The 19,915-nt window shown below is 49.8% G+C and overlaps 5 protein-coding genes across 5 annotated transcripts; 2 read left to right on the top strand and 3 right to left on the bottom strand.

Moving 5' to 3' along the window:
• The first annotated feature begins 161 nt into the window (after window positions 1-161).
• On the top strand, window positions 162-2,365 carry BDV27DRAFT_128058 (Mo25 family protein). Its single transcript, XM_032066899.1, has 5 exons — window positions 162-435; window positions 529-589; window positions 663-1,138; window positions 1,197-1,469; window positions 1,534-2,365. Exons 1-5 carry the CDS (start codon window positions 328-330, stop codon window positions 1,771-1,773), a joined length of 1,158 nt encoding a protein of 385 aa, XP_031927821.1. The 5' UTR covers window positions 162-327; the 3' UTR covers window positions 1,774-2,365.
• A 1,008-nt stretch (window positions 2,366-3,373) lies between these two features.
• Window positions 3,374-5,815, top strand: BDV27DRAFT_145064 (putative TBC domain protein; the record flags this gene model as incomplete). Its single annotated transcript, XM_032070352.1, has 1 exon — window positions 3,374-5,815. The coding sequence occupies one exon, from the start codon at window positions 3,374-3,376 to the stop codon at window positions 5,813-5,815; it is 2,442 nt and encodes an 813-aa protein (XP_031927820.1).
• Window positions 5,816-7,109: 1,294 nt separating this feature from the next.
• BDV27DRAFT_111613 (uncharacterized protein) lies at window positions 7,110-9,457 on the bottom strand. Its single transcript, XM_032064545.1, has 2 exons — window positions 9,391-9,457; window positions 7,110-8,982 (listed from the first exon to the last, which is right to left on the bottom strand). Exon 2 carries the CDS (start codon window positions 8,848-8,850, stop codon window positions 7,453-7,455), a length of 1,398 nt encoding a protein of 465 aa, XP_031927819.1. The 5' UTR covers window positions 8,851-8,982; window positions 9,391-9,457; the 3' UTR covers window positions 7,110-7,452.
• A 1,306-nt stretch (window positions 9,458-10,763) lies between these two features.
• Window positions 10,764-13,844, bottom strand: BDV27DRAFT_128052 (DIL and Ankyrin domain protein). The gene is made up of 4 exons (XM_032066898.1): window positions 13,538-13,844; window positions 12,917-13,359; window positions 12,449-12,853; window positions 10,764-12,393 (listed from the first exon to the last, which is right to left on the bottom strand). Exons 1-4 carry the CDS (start codon window positions 13,725-13,727, stop codon window positions 10,912-10,914), a joined length of 2,520 nt encoding a protein of 839 aa, XP_031927818.1. The 5' UTR covers window positions 13,728-13,844; the 3' UTR covers window positions 10,764-10,911.
• A 439-nt stretch (window positions 13,845-14,283) lies between these two features.
• Window positions 14,284-19,669, bottom strand: BDV27DRAFT_111601 (mitotic regulator LTE1). Its single transcript, XM_032064544.1, has 3 exons — window positions 19,179-19,669; window positions 14,766-19,093; window positions 14,284-14,707 (listed from the first exon to the last, which is right to left on the bottom strand). Exons 1-3 carry the CDS (start codon window positions 19,565-19,567, stop codon window positions 14,460-14,462), a joined length of 4,965 nt encoding a protein of 1,654 aa, XP_031927817.1. The 5' UTR covers window positions 19,568-19,669; the 3' UTR covers window positions 14,284-14,459.
• Between the last annotated feature and the right edge of the window lie 246 nt (window positions 19,670-19,915).

Genomic DNA, 19,915 nt, shown 5'->3' with positions numbered 1-19,915 from the left:
CCAAAAAAAAAAAAAAAAAAAAGCACATCGGTTGCCCCGCCCGGAGAGTTTGGTACTTTGTTTATCCACATGACCGAGGGCCCAGAACTGCGATAAGCGCCTGAGGCTTTCAGCTCCCCCGCCAACAGTATCACCTATCACCGCCTTGCTGCCTTTCTCCTCCGTAAACACAAGAAATCCGTCATCGACAACAAAAGACCTTCCGACCTTTTGAGATTTAGACCTGATTAGGAGGACCCTCAATTCTGTTGTCTCACCTTTCTTGCATGCGCCAGTTGGTTGCTATCCTGCACTTTCATCCAGAGAGCTAGCCCCTCTGCTCTAAGAATGGCTTTCTTCTTCAACCGTGGCCGATCCCGACATCCTTCTGATATTGTCCGATCAATCAAGGATCAGTTGGTGAGGCTGCGTGAAGCTCCTCCCACTGTTGCTAAGGTTGGCTAATTATCATTCTATTCTACTCATTGTGTTCATCTTTAGTAGATTATGGACATGACCCTAAATTCACTGACGCTCAATACCGAATAGGTGGAAGATGAGCTGGCTAAACAACTTAGCCAGATGAAATTGATTGTTCAAGGAACTCAAGGTAAGTTTCTCGGCGAGCGCAGCAAGAATAGCCTCGAAGAAGGTTAGGACTCGCTAATTAAAGCTGCCGACAGAAATCGAAGTGTCTCCCGAACAAGTGCACGCCTTGGTTCAGGCTACTCTCCATGAAGATTTGCTATACGAACTTGCGAGAAGCCTCTATATTCTACCCTTTGAAGCCCGAAAGGATACCCAGACCATATTTTCGCATATTCTTCGTTTCAAGCCCGGTAATCCAAGCCAAGCCGATCCGCCGGTTATTTCCTATATTGTCCACAACCGACCAGAAGTCATTATCGAACTATGCAAAGGCTATGAACACAGTCAAAGCGCAATGCCGTGCGGTACGATCTTGAGGGAAGCATTGAAATTCGACGTCATTGCGGCGATCATCCTATATGACCAGTCAGAGGATGGGGAGCGGGCCATCAGACTGAGCGAAGTCCAGCCCGGTGTTCCACAAACCGGGAACGGGATTTTTTGGAATTTTTTCCACTGGATAGATAGAGGGACTTTCGAGTTAAGCGCGGATGCTTTCACAACCTTCAGAGTAAGTCGCCCTTTTCTCAATGTCTACTCTGGTGGCAGTGGGGTAACAATCACTACAGGAAATTTTGACTCGACACAAATCCTTAGTAACAGGGTATTTGGCAACAAATTTTGACAGATTCTTCGATAAATTCAACAGTGTACTGGTTCAGTCTGACTCATACGTCACCAAACGACAGAGCATCAAACTACTTGGGGAAATTCTGCTGGACCGTGCCAACTATAATGTGATGATGGCGTACGTCGAAAGCGGGGAAAATCTCAAGCTTTGCATGAAGTTATTACGAGATGACCGGAAAATGGTTCAATATGAGGGGTTCCACGTGTTTAAGGTATGTGACTAGTCATGTTGTTGATTCGAGTGGCGGTGCTCTAATGGGGAATGAATGGGTCCAGGTGTTTGTCGCAAATCCGAATAAGTCCGTGGCGGTGCAACGCATTCTGATCAACAATCGAGACCGGCTTTTGAAATTCTTGCCTAGATTCTTGGAGGATCGCACCGATGATGATCAGTTTACTGATGAGAAAAGCTTCTTGGTCCGCCAAATTGAACTTTTACCCAAAGAACCTATTGATCCGGCACGCTCGGCGCGCGAACCATCTCGGCCGGGTGTCAATACGGCCACTGTGGCTTAGTCGCAATGTGACTACTAGTTGAGGTTTCCTTTGCATTCATTTCTTCTGCCCCTCCTCTTTTGACTACCATTTGGGGTTCAAGTGCAGCAGGACAATGTACGCTGGCCTGTACATTCTGCATCGTCCCCTTTCGCATGATGGCCTGCTGGTATCTGGTCTTCATGGAGTTGCAGCATTATTGGCGATTTGGGGTGGAAGTAATGACGGTACTTATGGGCGTTTCTAGCAATCAGGACTTATAGAGATGACATGGGGGGATAAAAAAACAAACCACGAAGAAACAAAAAGAAAAGAATTTCACAAGTAAAAAAGAAAACAGGGCAGGTATCCAAACCTTGCATTTATATCGGATGTAAATACTCATAGTCCCAGGAGTGGATCAGCGTCAACAAGGGACGAACGCAGCTGACAGTGAGGAATTGATTGTTAATTTGCAATAGTTGGGGATTTAAACTCTTTCATTCTGAAGCCACACGAACAAGGGATGATACCCAACATAGTTTGTGTGTGGTGACCTTCATTTGTTGCCATTCTACTACATTGGGTTCCCAACCGAGTCGATCAACCTTCGCAGCCAAATCTGCACGGAAGGGGTAGGAGAAAAAAAATAAGAAAAGGAAAAAAAAAATAGAATTAAAGCAGAGAGAGACGGAACTCTTTCGGAATCGTACCGCGATATAGATTTTATTCGTTGGTTTTTATATTTACTTTTTTTTGTATTTTTTTATTCTAATTAATTTCTTTTCTTTGTCGCTCAAATGCCACGCAAGAATCCTTCACTAAGGTGGATATCCGTTGAATGTCTCCCACGACAACCACTTCTATTATTATCAATAATATCCGCAAGTCTGCACCACAGAACTATGACTAGATCCACAACTGCGTGGCCTAAAATTAAGTCTAGTATCTGGAAACCTTCCCGTGTGGAGCGCAGAGGCCCCCCCTTTGCGATCCCTGCTTGAAGGCTTCTTGTGCTTCAACGAGAGATCGCGCTTTAAATCATTCTTTATAACTTGAAATCAGGGCAGGGACATGAGATCTCATTAGTTTGAGGTGAACATTGCTCAGTCCTTACTCCCCGTGCCTGAATTTCAGAGATTGATTTCCGATCCTCTCCCAGGGAATTAGGGTTACGAGGAAAGCTTGTCCTTTCATTCGCGCCAAGCAAAATCAAGGAGGAGGAGCCGCAGGTCAATTGCGACCCAATTCAAAACTCCTCTCTTTTCTCTTCTGTCTCCTATTGGGAAAATTAATCTCGTCGTTGGGGGTGGCCATGTTCAACGGCGCAAGAAATGTACTTTCACTAGTGTCCCTCCTTTATACTTTCTTGACCACTCCATTGAACTGCCAGCGGTGATCTCCGGCGCGGGATTCTTCGTGGAATAATAGTCCATTCCTTTGCCTCCCTCCTTCAAGCGCCTCCCCTCCCCGCCTGCCTCCCTCCCTTGAAAACCAACCGTTCGTCCCCGTCCGCCTTCCCACGGCAGAAGTTGAAGGGAAAGAGTCCACAAATCAATGCGGTCACGAGGATAAATACAGAACAAGTCATGCCAGGATAATGGTGGAGGATAAGCGATCCGCTTCGTTGCCTGGCGCCGTGATGTCGGAGTCTAGCTCGACAATTCACGCCGTTCCTTACGAAGAAACTGTCGCCGCAGAAGCCCCCCTGGCTGTCAGATCTGCCTCGTTGCCTACCCCAGTCGATTACCCATTGTGCTCTGGAAAAAAATCACTTGCAGTTAACGTACCGTCAAGTTATCCCGGAGACCCATCACGCCCTCCACTCTCGTCGCATAGGAATGGACGGCCCCAAACGAAAGACGGAAGGATGCTAGGGGCAGATGGTGCGAAATCAGTTGTCAGCCTGCGCTCATTGCGCTCCATTCCTAGCATTGTTGTCAATGACGCTGGATCTCGTCCTAGTTCTCGGCCGGGCTCTCGGCCGGGGTCGCGCCCTGGTTCTCGGTGGTCGGAACGTAAACTTAGCGGACTATGGGGCAAAAAGTCTACAGAGTTGGAAAGAGGTTCGGACTCGCCACCACCTGTTCCTCCCATAGAGGCTCCCTTCAACGGACTATCGTTGGATATACCCAATTCGTCTTTCGACGGCCTTGCGCCGCAGTCCATGAGGTTCTCTAAGCGCGGCAGTCTCATCAAAGAGGAAGCAAGACAACGGTTGAAGCAGCTAGAACAAAATGACGGTGAGGAAGACACCCAGGAGCCAGGGGATAGGCAGGAAGACATCGAGAAGGACCCGATACCTACATCCACTGCTCCAATAGAGCAGAATGGCACGGAGGCAGAACTTTTAGAAGCCCCTGTAAGGCGTTCAAAACTGCCACCGTCGCTTCGTGTCAGGCAAAGCGCTATGCCTAGCAGAGTTATTTCCGCAGACGAGGATATGCTGTCGCGTCGGGTCAGGCTGATGTATGAGAAAGGTGATGATAACGTGACAGACTCGGAAGTGGCGAGAGCCCTGGCTGTGGAGAACGGTGTGCTCTGGGAAGAGGCAGGTCCGACAAGTGAGGAGACTTCTCGCTTTTCAGGCGCCAGTGTGTCTGGCACGGAAACCAAGAGCATAGTGTCCTCAGTTGGTCCAGAGCCTGCCCCGAGCATCAAGAAAGAGCCCAATGAGCTAGCTGGCGGGATTGAGTACTGGCACAATATTAAGGCGGGAGATGTGGATAGATATGGTTTCATTCGCTCTCCTACCAGCAACTCCAATGATGGTACGGAGCCTAGTCCGATCCAACGGGTTTCTACTAGTCTGCTCCTTGCCTCAGAAAGCCCCCGTCGGAAACATTCCATTCGACCTCCGTCTGCTCTGGCGAGTAACCGTTCATTTGCGGGCCGGTCTCCAAACCGAAAGATTTCTGCCCCAGCAGTCCGCCCTTCGTCGTCGCAGAGCGCGTATAGTTCGCCAGTGCGACGGCCAACTTCACGATTTCGTCAAGCGACAAATCATCTTCCTCACAATCGCGACCGCCGATTCAAAGACGAGGCCGCCGACATGCTCACACACCCAGTCGATGGCAATGGACAAGGTATAAACACAGCTGCTATGCGTGCGGCCAGGAAGAGAGAGTGGCGAAGGGAAGACAAATGGACAAAGATGGCGAGGCCGACAAAGAGCAGCAGAGCTGGCGGTGGCATGACATTCGAGTTTGACACAAAGAGCTCCAAGCTCATTGAACGGACGTGGAAAGGCATACCTGACCGATGGAGATCGACTGCCTGGTACGCCTTTCTAGAGGCGAGCGCCAAAAAGCGCAGCGATAGTCCTGCGGTGGAGGAGCTCATTGACGCTTACAATGAGTACCAGTTCGTATCGTCACCCGACGACGTACAAATCGATATCGATGTCCCAAGGACCATCACTAGCCATATCATGTTTCGTCGGCGGTATCGTGGCGGCCAACGCCTACTGTTCCGCGTGCTACATGCGATGTCTTTGTATTTCCCAGACACAGGCTATGTTCAGGGCATGGCAGCCCTTGCTGCAACCCTTCTTGCTTACTATGATGAAGAACACGCCTTTATCATGCTCGTCCGTCTATGGCAGCTACGAGGACTAGAGCAGCTATACCGGTCAGGCTTCGAAGGCCTGATGGAGGCTCTGGCCGACTTTGAACGAGGGTGGCTGGAGGGAGGGGAGGTCGCCATGAAACTGAATGAACTCGGAATCCCACCTACTGCCTACGGTACACGTTGGTATCTCACTCTCTTCAATTACTCTATTCCGTTCCCAGCCCAGCTGCGTGTGTGGGATGTTTTCATGCTCCTTGGCGACGCTGAGGATACAGCTGGCCCGGGCGTAAAGACTGAGGGCCCCGACGCAAGTGCCTTTGGCAAGGGCTTGGATGTCCTCCATGCAACATCGGCGGCTCTTATTGATGGCATGCGTGAAATTATCCTCGAATCGGATTTTGAGAACGCCATGAAGGTGCTCACCAGCTGGGTTCCGATAAAGGACGTTGAACTATTCATGCGCGTCGCAAAGGCAGAATGGAAAGTCCACCGTCGGAAAAAGGCCCTTGTATAAGGCCGGGTTTCAAAACATTCAAGGTTTCGATGATGTTGTGACGTGATGTGTGATGTGATGACATGGTAGAAACGCCTTCTACCTTCCATATTTTATTTTACGGCTCTCCATTATAATACCTAATTATCTCGAGGCTATACCAGCTTCGAAACCCCCAAACCATTGATGGACGATTTGACTCGCACGATTATTGATGATCCCGGACAAAATTCAACCTTTTTTTTGTCCACGAACGCCTTCCTTACCCTAATACAGCTTCTAATGGCTTTCACATCACGAACTCCGCACGACTTCTAAGTCGTATGAATCTACACCAGGGACCGGCTACACATACTATACAGCTAAAAGCAAGACATGGACTCCCTCCATCACACTACGCACCTAATATATCCTCCCCCTAGAGAGTCCCTTCCCCGGTCCCCTTCCCTAATACAATCAATCCCATCAAAAAACCTAAACCAGTATACCGCGAGACTCTACGTTCAAACCAACACATCATCCGTCACGCGACCAAGAGCACTCCTTCCCCGGTCGATCGGTCGACCCTTGATTGTCCCTCACTCATTAAAACCTACAACGAAGAGCTTGACCAAAACTTTCGTCTTCGGTCACATACACAACTCGTTCCTACACTCCTATTTCCTTTATCAGTACAGTTTACTCATTTGCAAGGTCTCATTCTTTCATTGCGTTATCATTCTTCAAATTACATTCCCTGCACAACGCGTACTTGTCCCACCATTCGCTGTTTCCGTTTCATTTCTTATCTCCCCTGAACTGACGTCTGTATTTGTCCTTTTCTCTCTCTGCCTATCTGCCTTTTTTCCCTTTTCTTTCATTTTTGTTTTATATATCAAAGTCACAGCAAGAAGAACACTGTTATCCCTGATACCCCTTCCCTTTTGTCTCCTACGGTGTGTGTCTAAACAATTCCATATCTATTTGTCTGTGTATCTATTCTTCTATTTTGTTGCCCGAATTGAGGAAATTAGAAGAAACAAAAAAAAATATGAAAAAAGGTATTATATGACCGGCTTTGCATACAGAAGGGGGTGGAGCTAGGAAACTAGTATCAAGTAGTACCGAGTGCCACCCCTGAAGTATGGAGTAGAGTAGTATGTATTTGTAAAGAAAAAGAAAAAAAGAAAAAAGAAAAAAGAGGGCCTTACTCCGGAGTACGGAGGTTTCAGGTATTTATTACATAAAAATCTAGAAATCTCGGTTCTAGAAACATTCTAGAAGGGTCAGAGAAGGTTATTTGTGTGGATGATATCGTTGATTGAATTTTTTTTATTCTTGCTTTCTTGGGCATCTAGCACCGCACCTCAAGCGCCGGTGACAGATTCCAGTAAATACAGGAGATAGTATGTCATATGTAAATGGCCTCCGCGAGCCAGTCGGGAGGGGTGAGTGGTATACATGTGAGATCACTGTAGAAGGTGGGATGCATTGGTAGAGAACAAAGAGAATAAAAAGGAGAGTCGGGTTCAGAGGGAGGGGGGCTGGTTGAAAACAAGAACATGCTTTTGGTAGACTGCTTCGTAAAGTCATCTATTTCGTCGACCAATCAACTGGTATAGGGACGACACGGTCGTATGTATAGAATAGACGATTGTTTGCGCAAACCCCCCAGATGATTACCGGGGGGGCGCAGCACCATGGTCACCAGGCTGGGTGGGTGCTCGCGGTATCCCTGAAGTTGGAGAAGGCCCGGGACTGCTGTCCAAATCTGAGTCAGGGGGTGCAGTCCCGATACTGGAAGAATACTGTAGTTGGGACGCTGCAGGTGGGTACTGCACGCTACCCTCCGCTGGAGCCGGCTCGCCCCGACGTTCTAGAGCGTCTACTCGGTCATAGTCCTTTCTTAAACCCGGGTCTTCTGTGGGAGGTATCACACTCTGCGCATGATGAGCTGCACTCGCAGCTGTGCTACCGCGTTCAAAACCTGACTGTTCTAGGCCACGGGGCTCATACATAGCGGATGCGCTGCTGTGCTGACGGCTATGAACCGAAGGTTCGGCATGCGGAACTGACCCCAATGGGGAGCCAGGTCGGGAGACTTGAGAAACACCGGGAACTGTTTCAGTAGGGCGTGATGACGGGAAAGGAGCCGGCTGGTGAGGGCCGGTGTCTTTTCTTTTCCGTCCAGGGGAACTTTGATACTCTGGGCGACGAGAGACTTGCGATGCAAAAGGCGATTCTTGTCGGATCCTTCCGGAAGGCGTATTCGGTTGGGACTGACTTGGAGGAACCCAGTGATGAAAGTACAGGGATGGAGATTGTCGGTGTTGACTATCCGGCTTGCTCCCTACATGCTGAGCATGCGGGATAGATGACCCCGGGGCATAATGAACGTTGCTCAAGTTAATCGGAGGTTGATGTCGAGCCAGCAGTTCACCAGGATTGGGTCGCGGCATGGGCGGACCCCGGGGATCCGCTGGTCCATTGGGTAATGGAGACCGGCCGAGTGGCTGCGGAGCGGGTGGTGGCCCCGGAGGAAGAGGTTGTGATAACAGGATCCCCGGTGGAGGTACGACCTGTTGCGGTGGAGCCGCATACGGACCAGGGGGGATGGAGCGAGATTCTCCGCGGGCGTGCAAGCTGCGCCGCTGAGATGGATGAGATAGAGCCGGTGCAGAAGGTGGTGGCGCACGGGGACCGGCAGGCGCCTGCGTCATATGTTGTTGGGTCCATTCTATGACTGATTGCGGGACGCCATTCTGGCTGATGCCCGCGAAGATGAGCGGAATCATATGAGGAGGTACGCCGGCTTGCAAGGAATCTCGAAGCATACTCTGTTCGATCTTCCGCTGCTCTAGACGCAGAGATTCCTGACGGGTTCGTTCTTCCTCTTGCCTTCTCCGGTCTTCCTCAGCTTTCGCATGCCAGTACTGACTGGTATCATCGGCGCTCTGCCGTTGCGCTGGAGGGCGCGGCAGTGGTTGATTCACGGAATTCATGGCGGAGAAGCCGACATCCGGCGGCGGCAATGCCAGAGTCGAGGGAGGCGGCAAGCCACCACGGGAAGATTCCATAGAGTAGTCCCCGGAGGATCTCTTGTTAGCTACAATGGCCGCAGTGGGATCAGGTGCGGAGGGCGGAGAGGACCGAGGAGTTGGGATAGACTGACGAACGATAGCGTAGTCATGAGTGCCTTTGATCCCGTTCTGAGAAGACGGCTTCAATGTGAGTAGCATACTCGATTAGGATCGGTAGGACGCCCGAGCAAAGACAGGTCCAAGGAATGGCGATCCACGGTGGAGAAGGTGTTATAGGATATAGAAAGTAACACAGAGAGAGACCAGGTTTACAGCCCCATTGCGCAATCAATGCATGAGGAGGAGGAAGAGAGATGCAGAGACGGAAGAGCAGTATACCAAAGGCATATCGGAAAGGCAAAAGAAAGAGAGGGGGGATGTGGAAGAGCAGGATGGGGCAGTACAAGTAGTAGAGGTCGAGGTCCAAGAAGGAGGTGATCAACCATGTCAATGATAAAAAAAGGAAAAAGAAAAGAATAACAACCCCCGGATCTCCCAAATAGGGAACCGCCCCAAAAGAGGAAAACAGCCACTTACCAGAACAGGCCAAGTGTCCGCAAGGCACTAGCTCGAAGAGGAAAGAGCAAGAGTGCCTCAGGAGCGCGAAGTGTCTGCCTGAAGCGAGGATTTGCCGAATTCATCGAGCACAGATTCGATACTAAACTGATATGGACAGGAATCTATATATGCAGGAAGCTTAGATGAAGGTAGATACGTGTCCCAAAGCGGATAACACCCTTGTCCCGAAGTGTGAGCGAAGTGGATCAATGCACTGGCGCCGGCCACTAGAGCATCATTGCGTAGGACTGGCGCTGTTGATGACGACGAGTCCAGACGTTCTTATCGCCAATCGAAAGGCTTCGGGTCAAATTCTCCGAGCAAACCAAGCAAGTAAGCAATGCATACCATCTATCGATTTCTGGGCGGGTCGGTCCGACAGAACATGATAGATAGCTTGGGTACCTGTTGGTGTCTGTCAAGTACTAGATATCTATCTACCTATCCATTATTCTTCGAAGGGAAAAAAAAAAAAGAAAAAAAAAAAAGCTTTATCGGTATACGAGCAAGTAAGACATCGTCTACTATTCCGGGAGTGACTGATGAGACACACGGGACAATTTTCCGCACAGACTGAGAGTCAAAAGTCAAACGAAGTCCAGCTTACATTAAAGAGAAAGAAAATATTGATGCCTTGAGCATCGGGGCCGAGAAAAGAAGAAAAGTGGAGCGGCCAGTTCGTTTGCAAGTGCTCGATTTGGCTTAACCTGGAAAGCAATCTATTCACAATGGCTAATAAGAAAACGAGTTGAGGGGAGTTTTCTCAAACCCGACCGGATTCCCCATTTCACTGCGAGAGAAAAAAAAAAGCAACTATTGGAAGGAGTGGATTGCCGAAGAGAAGGAAGTTATTTTTTATTACCTATTATTTTTATTTTATTTGGTTTGGTAATTTGCTTCCAAAATGAACAAATCCCGCCTCGGCATGCCTGAAACGAGAGGTCCTATCGAAAACAAGGTAATTGTATGTATGCATGTATATACATACTACATATCACTGCTACATACCAAGACTGGGAGTGGTAGACAATTAACTAAGTATAATTAATGTCATTAAACGAGTAATGGGGAACCACCCCCCGTCTCCCCAACTGTATATTAAACCACAGTCCCTTCCCGGGCTTTCGTTTCATATAGATGTTCCAACGCTACCTTCTCCTCTCGTTTCCCCTCCGCATCCAGTAACCCTAATGATTATCCTTATGTACTTACAAGATGCGTGGGACCTCACCGTGGTTCTGTCATACAGTAGGGTTTCCTCTCATTTAAAATTGCATTTTCTTGCTACCCTTCTGCTTCGGTTTGGATCATTGCCAATCCCAATTTTCTTTCAAGTTGTTTCTATGCCATAGATTTGAACCTGGATACATAGGGAAATGCGGCAGCCAAGGCCAAAATGTTTTTTAAATTGTATATACTCGAATTCATATGCCGCTAAACAAAAATCACTTCTAGCGCGGGGGTATATCACAACGGTCAGGCAGCACAACGATCTTCGCTTCAACTGTCACGATCGAACCGACTCAGCACCTCTGGAGGCACGGTAGGAATATACTTGCGTGCTCGTTCCCGGTTGGTGCCGCCCCATCCGGCCCCGTAACTGATCAGCATGTCGGTACTAGTAGGTAATGAGAAGGGAAGGGTCAGGGATGGGTCCAAGAAGATCCCGTTGCCTCCATTTCGCTCATCCATACGCGGTGATGTCATGAAAGACCTTGGAGATGCGGCGGAGGCTTGATCATCAGGTTGATCTTGTCGAGGAGTCCGCGGCCGCCCCTCCGTCTGCCCTGCCTCTGGCTCCGCCGCTTGCTCTTTGCCCCCTTGAAGTTTTGCTTGTTCTCGGAACAGCAGGTCAGGATCGCGTTGCAGTTCAATAAGGAATTTCGTCGCTGGTTTGGTGAGACCCTTCTCTCCTACCTCAGGCCGATATGATTTAACCGCGTGAAGAAGCTGGGCTGGTGTCAGTTGCTGTAATTGAAGCAAAGTGGTGACAAGGGACTCGAAATCGTCTCCTAAAGACGAGAAGCACTGCAGCCATTGTAATAGCTGGATAACCGGGGCCAGGTGTCTGCGGGCGGCGTCCATAGTGCTTTCGCCAGTACTAGTCATAGACCCATTCTCATAATGCTCAGGCTGTCGGTTATTGTTACGTGCCCAATCTTCCAAAGTTGATACGTTCATACGAATCTGCATGGCCTTGGTCCGGGCTAAGTAGCGTTTGGTGGTCATAATGCGATTGAAGATCTCCGCTCCCAGCCAGTACAGCAGCTGTGAGAGGATTTGAGTAATAATGACAGAGTGGACATCGTAAAGGTCTAGCACGAAAAGTGTAGAAGACAGCAGGGACGTGATATTTCGCGGTGAAACCTGTGCTCGTCGCCGCGGGGATGGTGGTCGGAAGCGCTTCTCGGCGGGCTCGGGGGCTTTGGCCTTGGACTTGGAGCGGAAAAGCTTCCACTCGTTTTGGAAGTGAACATCCTCTAGTCCAGGGATTGTCTCATGATCGAGCATCGCCTCGTCTAGTACCTTATTCATTCGGCGCTCGGCGTCCCGAATGATTAAAATGAATATCTCATTTATAAGTTCCGCCAGGTGCAATTGGAACTCCACAGTCGCCTCCACGAGACCCCCATCCTTTTTCAGGTAATGTAAAAGCAAGGTGGCGTTCGACATCCAGAATGCCAATATTGTCATGTCCCATTGATGACGTTCAACAACATCGTTGATCTTATCCGTCGCCGAGACGAGTAGCTTCGCGAGTAATTCCGGGCTAGCATGGTAATGTGCGTACCGGGCACTGAGGAAAAGGAGGTTGGCGGGGACTGGCTTCTGCGATGGAGATCGCTGCGGGGTCATGTTGGTGATGATTATATCTAAGATCCTCTCTAGTTCGCTCTCCTGGAAGACAAACATTTGGTCGTTCAGGCATCGATCCCAGACAAATTCCTGTTGTTCTTCTTCCAGCTCTTCCTCATCGAGTGCCTGCTAGGCAGTTCAGAATCAGCCTCTCCATGTGCAGGTAAAGCTGTACACTTACATCATATTTCTCATCGAGCCCCAGGCTCGATAGATCAACTTCCAGATTAATAGCACTCTCTTCCATCATCATCCTTCTTTTCATCTCAGTCTCTGCAAGTTCCTCCTCGAACCGCCCGTGCGCCAAGCCAGCGTCGTAAAAATCATCTTCAATCACAGTAGGGCCAAAGTGATAGCCATTCTCATGCAGGTATTCCGAAATCTCACTTCCCGGCTGGGCAAAATCAAACGCAGTGCCTCCAGACGAGGACTTGATATCCGGCGACGCTCCGTGGTCAAGAAGGATCTTCGCAATCGTCTTGTGCCTGTTCGTCATGGCCCACATCAAAGCGCTCCATTGATTGCGATCCTGTTGGTCAACATTGGCACCTGCACTCAAAAGGGCTGAAACTACGTCTTGGTGCCCCTAGATCCAGTCAGCGGTAATCGCATTGAATAAACAGCAGAAACCAGGGAATAGATTACATACAAAGCAACTGGCATAAATTAACGGCACGGTTCCCTCCTCATCTGGCAGATTCACATCCACATAATCTTTCGCTTTGCCCTGTACCAACTTGCGCACACGTTCTACATCGCCGTTGCTCGCAGCCATGTTCAAACTTCGTTGTAAAATATCCTTCTTCTCTGTTTCCGATAGCTTTTCGTCCGTTGCGATTGTTTCTTCATCCGCTCCCAGTGAATCTACTTCGCGGTGGGCCGCCTGCGCAGCGAGCATCTCCATCAGCCGAGCATCGCTATCCTCCAGTCGAGCCGTGGTAGTCGACTCGTTATCGTCATCCACCGCAGCCGCAAGGCCCCGTCCATACTGGGCCTGTAGACTATGTTCGTCATCATGCGAGTGATCATCCAAGGCGAGACTGAAACTCAACGGTTTCGCGGCCACAGGCGTCGTGAGAAACTGGGATTGGCCTAGGGTGAGAAGAGACCGAGGTCAGCATTCTTCCGTCTTCAGGGCTTTTGGTTTGAGCACAACGGAGTAGCGCGCTGCTCTTTGTATATAAAGTCGTGGGAAAGTCTCCGTGGTCCCGGAAACTATCTTTAGCTCCTGCAGCCTACGCGACCGTATAGCGGGGAAGAAGTTGCGAACCTTGCCAACCATCATACATCTCAGTCTCGGGTTGAATCACGGGGACAGAACGACGGTCGTCCAAAGACTTGGGTAAATCATCCGGAAGCTCTTGAGAAAGTTGCTTTTTGTGAGTGTGAATGAGGTCAGGATCACTACCGTTGCGGTCGAGCTCGTCCGAAGCCCCGCGGAGGGACGCGGTCGAATCCATAATGACAGAGAATCAAGCCAGCTTCAAGAACCAACAAAGAAGAAAAGGGATCGTAAGAGAGGAACTAGCTCCATGGAGGAGAAGCGAATGGTAGCAATAGAAGATATTGTCCTCTTCCTTCTTCAGGACGAGAGAATGTCTGAATGGGTTCGGGAGGCAAGGAGATTGGGATGTTCCTGGCCGAGGAGTGACTACGTAGATCAACACGGCCAGTCATGCAGCTTTCTGGAATGCCTGATTTCCCAGACATCTCCACCCGGAGTTGCCTCCGGCGCCATGTTTTAGATAAATGGGCAATGTTTGATTTATATAGACGAAATAAGAACCATAATTCAAAACAAAAGGCGCTTCACGCTCATGCTTCCAACCCATTGGATCCATATCAACAACGCTAATGCTCGCAGAAGTAACCTCAGGCCCGAACCGATATCAGATCAATACCCAAATAGCAACAATCCCTCAAAATTTTAACGACCAAAGCAGGACAAAAAAGAGAGAAAAAGAAAAAGACAGGCGGACAGGCAGACCGATGCAAGTATATAATGTACATGTGTTTGCAGTTCATGATCACAAATAACAAAGTCGTTAATAAATATCAATCGCACAAAGCAAAAGGCTTGGGTATTATGAGTGGATATTATATCGGGTATACTTCGAAGGAATCAAATATGACGCTTGGTTCCTCCCTTTTTATCTATTTCTCGTGAAATCTTGCCGGGCAACGGTGATCAATTACTCAAGCTGCTTGCTATGAGTTTGGATTTCCTCTTCTGAGAGCGATGCAATCCAAAGGCAGCGTTCGATAATGCCTTGCACCGGCGCAAATGTGTACTTGGTACTAGCATCAATCAAGCGAAGAAGACTTTTCACTATCTTGGCGGTTGTGCGATAGCGTTCGAAGTTGATCAAAGGCTCTCCATCATGGGCTGCAACCTGTGCCGGCTTTTGAGAGTTGTATGTAAGGTCATGTACATACAGACCTATTCTCCGGTTAGCCTTCTTTCTCAAACTATCTGTGGGCTGCAAGATGAAACTTACCAACAAAGGGAATGCAACCCCCTTGTACATTTGCTGTTTCCATTTCGACACGAAGGTCATGGAAATTACGCACTGGCTGTATAAGCACTTCCATGTCTTTTAAGAGACTTCTATCTTCGGAGGGCACAAGTCCCCAAGTCTTTTGGAGCCGAGAGCAGTCGGTAGAAGATAGCGCAATGGCAATCTGAAGCATGGTCGCATAATTACACATGCGTCTGGCATGTGCAGCCGTATGGATGAACTTCGTAATAGTGCGAGCCCTCTCATGGATATCACGTGTGAGAACTATCTCCGAGAGAATCCATTTCACCATTAGGTTGAAACGTCCCACCACAAGATCGATGCCCCGGCGCTCCTCTTCCATGAGAAATTGCACCCAGCTCACCGACGAGGGAGATCCACTACTCCATCTCATGTCAACAAGATCCTTCCAGTCGATTTCACTAAGTGCAGCCATTTCTATAATCGTCAACTGTTGGGCGAGAGTTTGGGATTCACAAGAGAGGATGAAAGGTACATGGTCAGGTTCGGGATACCGGTATTGACGGTCCCATTCTGACCGAGAAAGAACATCGCTAGAGACGTGTTGTGTATTTATTGCTCGCAGGTGTGCTGGCTCGATGTTTCGACTAGGAGATGGATCCGGTGTCAAGGGTGGGGCCTGAAAAAGAGCAGGATTCAAGGGAGATGCACAAGAGGTCACAGATCGATGTTGTATGGTCATTGGAGGAGTAGGGGGGTGCGCGAGAGGATGGCGTGGTATACCTAACGACGATCGGCTCATACTGTCGGTATAAAGTGAAAGCCGTTGACCGGCGGCCTCTTGGGAATTGATCAAGTCAGCTGAATCCTCAGAAAGGCCTGAGAGACGGTGACTAAAGCGGTGAGGCGCCGGGAACGTTGACCCTCGTGGAATGCGCTTGATACTCTCGGTCTCCTTCACGATATCGAAGGAAGGGTGCGATGATTCTGTATCCCATGTGTATTTACTTGAAGCGTCGCTTGGCTGCACTCGACCAGGCGCAGCCTGTTGTGAACTGGTCCGGCTCTGGCTAGGCTTTTTCATTGATTCATCGCTGAGTCCACGCTCAAGGAGAGGTATAGAGCTGTACGAGTCTTCCGACTCTGCGAGCGACTCGGAATAAGGCCTGCGAGGAACACTGCGCCCTCGCAAGTGCGAATAAGTCGAACTTTCGCTGGCCAATGTTTGGCGCTTATGGACCCCAGTGTCCCATCCCGTGCGAGTATGAGGAGTGTGGTAGAACTCCCGTTCACGTGCGCTACCTTGGACCTGGGTGTTTTGCTGCGGCTCGGTAGCAGTGTCAGTGGACCCTCCTGTCCATTTGCCTTCAAGCTTCATCAATGCTGACTCGACTCCCCCGTCATCGTCGTCTGGAATTTGCGCAAACTGCGCAATGGCGGCCTCGAATGAACGCCTTAGGTCCTGGGATGAATGTGTTTGTAGGAGTGAGAATCGAGGATTAGGAGGAATTAAATGGGTCTGAGGCCTCGAATGAACATCTGCTAGGTGAGTAGCTCCGCTATCAGCGGTGGAGCTTTGGTAGGTAGTACCTGACACAAAAGACGCAGGATGTGAACGTAATGGACTGCCAAGGCCATCTCGCATCTGACGTAGATCTCCACCAGGGCGTCTGCGAAGCGTCGGACCAGCCGATTTCTCAACATTTCCAGGCGAGCCTTGGTCTAAACTCGGAAGATCTGGCTCGGCGACCACTGCTAGACGCTGTCTTGATATTCCACTCTGGAAAGAAGCATATTTGCGAAGACGGAGTGATGGTGACGTCCTTTTCCAGGATGTCGATCCACGCCCTACAGAGCTAGATCTTTGTGATGCAAAGAGGCCTGGCGGGCGCAGGAAATGGGAGGCTCTGCTTAGTGATCTAGTGTCCGTGTCGTCAAGATATATGGGCAGCATATATTCATCACCGGCAACTGTTGATCTTTGTGATTGAGGGTAGAAAGAAGTAGCTCTCGGAGTAATAGGTGAATTCTCACCGTTCAGAAAGCCGGGGGGTTGTTCGAGGCCAACTGCGCCCGACATGAGAGGATTTCTTAAACCAGTGTCATCAACGATGACAATAGATTTACTGCCACCCGTCAATACGCTTTTAGCTCGGCCTTGGTCAGGCCGAAGGACCAGGTGGTCATGTTCATCGCCATCTACGCTGTGTCCGAGCCAGGATCTTCTGGACCGTAGAGCACCCACCTCCTGAACTGGGTCACCTTCTTTGGCATCGACATACCCAGTAAGAGCACGGTGGTACTGTTGCAACGACCTATCACACAGGATATCAATTCGCGTCGGTTTCTTGGCCGCGGTCGCTGCCTTCCTGTCTCGGTAATAATCCGAACCATACGCGACATTTGTTGGCATAGCCGACGTTTTGCCTCGAGTTGACGGGGCGAAAGGCCCGTTGGTGTTCCGCGTAGATGTTCCTTGGGCCCCATTTCTGCCATTCAGAGCACGGCGTATTGACCCAATGATCGTCTTAACGCCAGAACTCGAAGTAGCAGGCTTAGATGTCTCCTCAGGCTGGCTTCGTCGGTCCGTGCCAGAAGACGACGGTAGAGGGGGGGATGGCGGAGCCATCATTGTCATATACGACTCAGCAGGAGCATATAGTTCACCGCGTATTAAGCTACCGAGGTTCAAGGTATCCGGGGTTGCGAGGTGCCCTTGAGAGTCGAGCTTGAGCAAAGATGGATGCGCTCTGCCGTCTCGCGCAGAATCTGAGAAGCTACCACTGCGTTTATGTGCATGGCTATGAAAGGGAAAGCGCCTCGATGTGACTGGGGAAGAAGCAGGGGGATCCTGCAGAGACCCTACTGGCTTCAAAGGCGTAAGAGGCACTGGATGTGGACCTTTGGTGTCCATAACTAACATAGAGAGGCGTTTGGGAGATTTAGGCGGTAGCGAACACGACGTTGCGTGAAAACTCCGGTCACTGTCCGCCGAAACTGGCATACTCTTGGCTGTAGCTGATGAATCATTCCGCACATGTGGTGGCCGAGGCCGGCCTTCACGGTCCTGACTACTTGTAGTACGGACCATTCTTAGTTGGCTTTCAGCACAGCCTGTCGCTAGCTGTTCATCACCGCCCGGAACAATGAGGTAGTCTGGGGTGTGATATGCGATGTGTTGATCCTGGAAATCCCAGTAGGCAGAACATCTTCCATACCAGCATCGTTTGAGGTCGATGAGGATCTTTAGATCACTCGTTCCGCCACCTTCTCGAGCCTTAACATTATCATACATACTATTGATCGTTTCACAGAAACGAACCCGAAGGTCATAGTCGGGAATAAAATCATCGACAAAGTAATTCAAGATCCAATGTCGGAGCGCTGCAAACGTGCGGATACGAATGATTCTCCCATCGTCTTGCAGGCGGTTGATTGCCCACTGCAGTCGTGCAAGCAGGAGAGCAAGGAGAGAGCTGGCGGAGAGATAGGAACGAAAGGTAAGGAAGAAATCCGAGACCAATTCATAATCCATGAAAGATTCGGACGATATCTGCGCGACGATGCGGGCCGGGGTAGCAGCGCTGATGTCCTTGGTACGAGGAACATACCGAACTACCCTACCATCATCCATCTTCGAAACCAAATTCTCGAAAATGGACGGCTCAATGGGCTCCTTTAGCTCGTAGAGAATTGGTTTGTCGGTGGCAGTAGAGCCCCGGGTTAACTCTATGGCAGGTGTTCCCGAGAACATCGAGGCGGCAAAGGACGGCCTATCTGGTTGGCTAAGATAAACATCAGAGATCGGACCAGGGTTCAAACTTTCCCGCAAGAAGCGCGCGGCGAGAAAGTTGTCGGATACTGAGGCCCTCGAGTATATAGAGTTGTACAGGGGAGTACTTCCATTGGCACCATAATGGGAAAAGTCCCAGCCGTAATGAGGTATTGAAGTACCCGGGTTTGGGCATAAAGATCCATCTGCAGACTTGGGTCGGTCCTCTGATCGATCAATGAAAATACGGAATTCCCCGTTGGCTCCTGCACGAAAGGTTGATCCCTGCTCCGAGATTGTTGAAAAGGAGCGCGCTCTGGGACGTGGACGACGGAGGGAATGATATGGTCCAGATCGCGTCGATTCTGTTTTGATCGACTGACCGTCGTCGCACGTTTCTTCAGGTATGAGTTCCGGGCGCAGCTCCGAGAGCTGCGAGTTGGACCACCGCGAAGGTTCGTCCACTCTATGACCATCGAGTCCGCGCGAGTGGACGTGCCCGTCTTTGGATTGGTCGTCGGACGGAGCAAAGGGCTGTGGACGAGGTTCCTTGAGAGACTGGTTACGAATCGGTCTAATAGGTAAGCGCACTAATTAGTTTTCTGTTCAGTCTGTAACACCCGTCGCACGGATCCTGGCGAATTACAACCTGGCCTTACCTCAGGAAAATCTTTCCATTCTGACCAACATTTCCAACCGTGAAATGGTTCGGTTCTCTCGCTGCTGCAGGCGTATCGCGTGGAGAGGCCGGGGCGTCGAGTCGTTTGGAGGAACGCTTCCGAAGTAATTCATGACTGTCCTTCACTCGTAGAAACGAGGTTGCTATTCTCTCCCTTGCTGTCTTCGAGCCCAGTTTTATTTTCTCTCCCACATTGTTTCCCTGTGCCACTGTGTGGGCGCGTCGCAAAGTGCATGTCGCATTCTTGTCCTCGGGACTGCTCTGCGTATTCGAACCGAAGTTACGTTCGAGTAAAGCTGTTATCGATTTGCCTTGAGCATGACCAGGTTTCCCACCGGGCGACTCAACGAGCGACGTATTCGGCTCCATGTTGGATAAGGGAGTGTACCCAGCAAACGCCTCCTCTCACCAAGGACCAGGAGAGGGTCCCTCCCTTTACGGATAGCAAAAATAGAACCTTTCATCCACCGAGTCGAAAAATTCTAGATAGTATAAGAGAGCATTAACAGCCTCAGCCGGGATCGCAGTCCGTTCTTGTGACACGACATGACCAGACTCAGTACGATTGGAAAGATCAAACGTTCGTGTAAATGCGACGGAACATGGAGATTTTCTTTTCTTTCTTTGCTATGTCGTAGGGAAGATGGTGGTAGATATTCGGGAAACAACCAGAAAAAGAAAATCGTAGGTACAGTGAAGAGGGAGCAATAATATCAA

This window comes from Aspergillus caelatus (genome assembly GCF_009193585.1).
Source record: "Aspergillus caelatus strain CBS 763.97 unplaced genomic scaffold BDV27scaffold_83, whole genome shotgun sequence".
In the NCBI taxonomy this organism is placed as follows: Eukaryota; Fungi; Ascomycota; class Eurotiomycetes; order Eurotiales; family Aspergillaceae; genus Aspergillus; species Aspergillus caelatus.
This window is presented reverse-complemented; position numbering and strand designations above follow the sequence as displayed.

Excerpts from the sequence above, each read along its gene's own strand:
- BDV27DRAFT_128052 (XM_032066898.1), bottom strand. The coding sequence starts at position 13,727 with ATGGATTCGACCGCGTCCCTCCGCGGGGCTTCGGACGAGCTCGACCGC. Across the intron at positions 13,360-13,537 it reads GATGTATGATGGTTGGCAAG|GCCAATCCCAGTTTCTCACG; the intron begins GTTCGCAACTTC and ends TTCTCACCCTAG. Across the intron at positions 12,394-12,448 it reads GGCTCGATGAGAAATATGAT|GCACTCGATGAGGAAGAGCT; the intron begins GTAAGTGTACAG and ends ACTGCCTAGCAG.
- BDV27DRAFT_111613 (XM_032064545.1), bottom strand. The coding sequence starts at position 8,850 with ATGGAATCTTCCCGTGGTGGCTTGCCGCCTCCCTCGACTCTGGCATTG.
- BDV27DRAFT_111601 (XM_032064544.1), bottom strand. The coding sequence starts at position 19,567 with ATGGAGCCGAATACGTCGCTCGTTGAGTCGCCCGGTGGGAAACCTGGT. Across the intron at positions 19,094-19,178 it reads AATGGAAAGATTTTCCTGAG|ACCGATTCGTAACCAGTCTC; the intron begins GTAAGGCCAGGT and ends CTTACCTATTAG. Across the intron at positions 14,708-14,765 it reads GGGTTGCATTCCCTTTGTTG|GTCTGTATGTACATGACCTT; the intron begins GTAAGTTTCATC and ends ACCGGAGAATAG.
- BDV27DRAFT_128058 (XM_032066899.1), top strand. The coding sequence starts at position 328 with ATGGCTTTCTTCTTCAACCGTGGCCGATCCCGACATCCTTCTGATATT. Across the intron at positions 436-528 it reads CTCCTCCCACTGTTGCTAAG|GTGGAAGATGAGCTGGCTAA; the intron begins GTTGGCTAATTA and ends AATACCGAATAG. Across the intron at positions 1,470-1,533 it reads AGGGGTTCCACGTGTTTAAG|GTGTTTGTCGCAAATCCGAA; the intron begins GTATGTGACTAG and ends GAATGGGTCCAG.